This window comes from Limulus polyphemus, unplaced genomic scaffold (assembly GCF_000517525.1).
Source record: "Limulus polyphemus unplaced genomic scaffold, Limulus_polyphemus-2.1.2 Scaffold5755, whole genome shotgun sequence".
NCBI lineage: Eukaryota > Metazoa > Arthropoda > Merostomata > Xiphosura > Limulidae > Limulus > Limulus polyphemus.
The window spans coordinates 1-3,315 of NW_013671365.1; the positions used below are offsets into that span (position 1 = coordinate 1).

Here is a 3,315-nt window from a genome sequence, read left to right on the forward strand (position 1 = left end):
TCAAACAATAAGAACTAACTGAACACACTAAACAGACTTTGTAAGGAATCTCAAACAATAAGAACTAACTGAACACACTAAACAGACTTTGTAAGGAATCTCAAACAATGAAACTAACTGAACACATAACACACTAAACAGACTTTGTAAGGAATCTCAAACAATGAAAACTAACTGAACACATAACACACTAAACAGACTTTGTAAGGAATCTCAAACAATGAAACTAACTGAACACATAACACACTAAACAGACTTTGTAAGGAATATCAAACAATGAAAACTAATTGAACACATGACACACTAAACAGACTTTCTAAGGAATCTCAAACAATGAAAACTAACTGAACACATAACACACTAATCAGAGCTGCACAGTTTATTAAAATAAAATCTGAAATTCTTTTAAAATTTAGTGAAAAACAGAAATAACTTATTATTACTTTGTTTTGATGAAACTGTAATTTACTAAAATTAGTGATTTTTTTAATGGCAATTTAAGTGCTGAATCAATTATTAGAAATCTTCTCTAAACTAAAACTAATGTTACGTTACAGCTTCATACAGATGTACAAGATTTTTACCCATAAATTCTTCTGTACAGTCTACCCTCTTGAGAAACTTAGCTTTCTTTATGTCACCGTTACTTTTCACCCTCGCAGCTTCGAGCCACCAGTTGTACTCATCAGTAACTAGTGAAGGTGGTATAAGAGGGCAACCGGCACTTACATTGAAGGTTTTATCTTCAGAAGGTTTGTCAGCATAAAAGTCTTGAAAGAATAAATCACAAAAAGAGGTCATTTGAAAAGCTGTGAATCCAGAAGAATCTGGATGAGGAATGGAACACACTCCAGTCAACGGTGCCTGAAGTCTCTCTTGGACAGTGTGGTTTAAGCACAAGCCCTGAACTTTTAATAACTTGACCATATCTTCCGGCTGTGATAGGTACCATGGTGGTGACAAGGACTGAGGCTGTACTGTGTTGACACGAGAATCTTTCATGTGGAAAACTGATGTCTGGGCTCCTTCCTGTGACCCCAGGAGCGCTATTAGTTCATCGGTACTTTGATGAAACACCTGAGATTCTACTGAGCAATAACATGGTTTGGTATTTAGACAGTGTTTCCACAACAGCACCTGAGAAAGTGAAACTGTACGTTATATAAAGGCATGAAACAAGCCCCTAACAAGATTTCATAATTATGATTATCTACTTATTAAAATCTTTAATAGCAGCTTGATAATGTGTACACAGTACACAAATCTTTAATAGCAGCTTGATAATGTGTACACAGTACACAAATCTTTGATAGCAGTTGATAATGTGTACACAGTACACAAATCTTTGATACCAGTTGATAATATGTACACAGTACACAAATCTTTGATAGCAGTTGATAATGAGTACACAGTACCCAAATCTTTGATAGCATCCTGATAATGTGTAAACAGTACCCAAATCTTTGATAGCAGCCTAATAATGTGTAAACAGTACCCAAATCTTTGTTAGCAGCTTGATATCATGTACACGGCACCCAAATCTTTGTTAGCAGCTTGATATCATGTACACGGTACCCAAATCTTTGGTTCACTTTTAAAAGGCTCACAGAATACCTTTCAAGTATTAGCTTTACTTATTATTTTAAAACAAAATTATGGCATGACAGGTAAATTTAGTAATAAAACTATTAAAACTGGGGTGAAAAATCTTTTTCATGTCTAACTTTAATCAAAAGACATACATTTAATCTCTGTGTACATCAGATTCACTAAATATGGTGGAAAGTAGATTAAAATAAAAACAATTAAAAACACACAAAGATTCTCAATACATCCTGATCATCTACGCTCTGTCAGCTGTTGTTTTAAGAACAAACATGAACTCAATACATCCTGATCATCTACGCTCTTGTCAGCTGTTGTTTTAAGAACAAACATGAACTCAATACATCCTGATCATCTACGCTCTTGTCAGCTGTTGTTTTAAGAACAAACATGAACTCAATACATCCTGATCATCTACACTCTTGTGAGCTGTTGTTTTAAGAACACACATGAAGAAATAATTTTTTATACAAATCCAACACTAACAACAAGAATAGTTAATGAAGTCAGAGAGGTGAAACTGTTAAAACCAAAATTAGTTAGATTTTACAAGTAAAACAGAATCTTACTCAAAGAAAATTAGAATAATCAGATATCATTAAGTTGATATTACACTAAGCATGATCAACGGGTTAACACAGAATCAACAGGTATTTCACATACTAACTGTTTCATGTTACTATCTCTGTAATATAAGTTCACTTATTTGATTTGTCTTGAGAAGCACCTATGTTTGAGTAGAATTCATTTAATCCTCTTCCTTCAGACAGGTCAAAGTGTGCATGCAATGACTTTTTAGTTACATTCAAAATTTAATGAAACTATTTTATTATAAATGTATACAAATGAACTTGGTATAAAAACATAATTAATAAATCAGGTTTTAATATTATACAAGTTTTAAGTTCTTCATTTTATAAGGAAATATTATAAATAATCTTCAATCTCCCCCTAGTGTGAGAATTGTGATATTTGCTCTCTAGGTAAAAAAAATATAAAGCTTTACTGAAAATAAAAATGCTTGATATTTAATTACGAAGTTTTTTATTTTTCATTTGTTTTCACTGTTTATTATTATAAAAGTAACTAAAATCATGAAAATAGAAAGTTGTTAGGTAAAATAACGAAGGAAAAATAATAAATAACGTTCATGGGGTATCCACACCAGAAGCTTCTGCATTACGCTGTTCGATAGGTGTGCCATGTAATTTTAAACTTCTGTTGGGGTATTTTTTAGTCAGACATGGTTCAAAGGTCAATAAAACAAAAATTAAATATGTATATATAAATAGATTTATACTGTTAAGAGATTTAAGCTATTTAGAATAAACATTTGCCTGAGTGATAACATTATTATAATGAATAATTTGCATTAAATTTCATACTTCTCGGAGGGGTGGTGAATAAATTAGAGATGAAAGGAGTACCGTAACATTATACTTATTTATCCAGGTGGTGGTTAAGTAACCAAAGTATAACGAAAATAAAGGTTACAAAATAAAATGTATATTATTGTTAGTAGTGATTGTAAAATTTCAAAGTACTTATGGTCAGAGGTTACACATTCACCTTTTTTCACACTTATTTTCTGTAGTTATTTTATTGCTAGTCAGATGAGTTAGAAATTAGAAGAAACAAAACGAACAGTATTCTTGTTTTTTCAGTACGGACAGTAAAGTTCCAAGTAAATCTCCTGTAAATCAGAAACTA

At 31.7% G+C, this 3,315-nt stretch overlaps 1 protein-coding gene across 1 annotated transcript in view; it reads right to left on the reverse strand.

Moving 5' to 3' along the window:
• Positions 1-555: 555 nt before the first annotated feature.
• Positions 556-3,315, reverse strand: part of LOC106472942 (TATA box-binding protein-associated factor, RNA polymerase I, subunit C-like) — a gene marked incomplete at its 3' end in the record, with an annotated part of 21,857 nt that continues 19,097 nt past the window's right edge. Inside the window, exon 11 of the mRNA XM_013933612.1 lies at positions 556-1,137. Within this exon, the coding sequence (XP_013789066.1) occupies positions 556-1,137 (582 nt within the window). The remainder of the gene's footprint in view (positions 1,138-3,315) is intronic.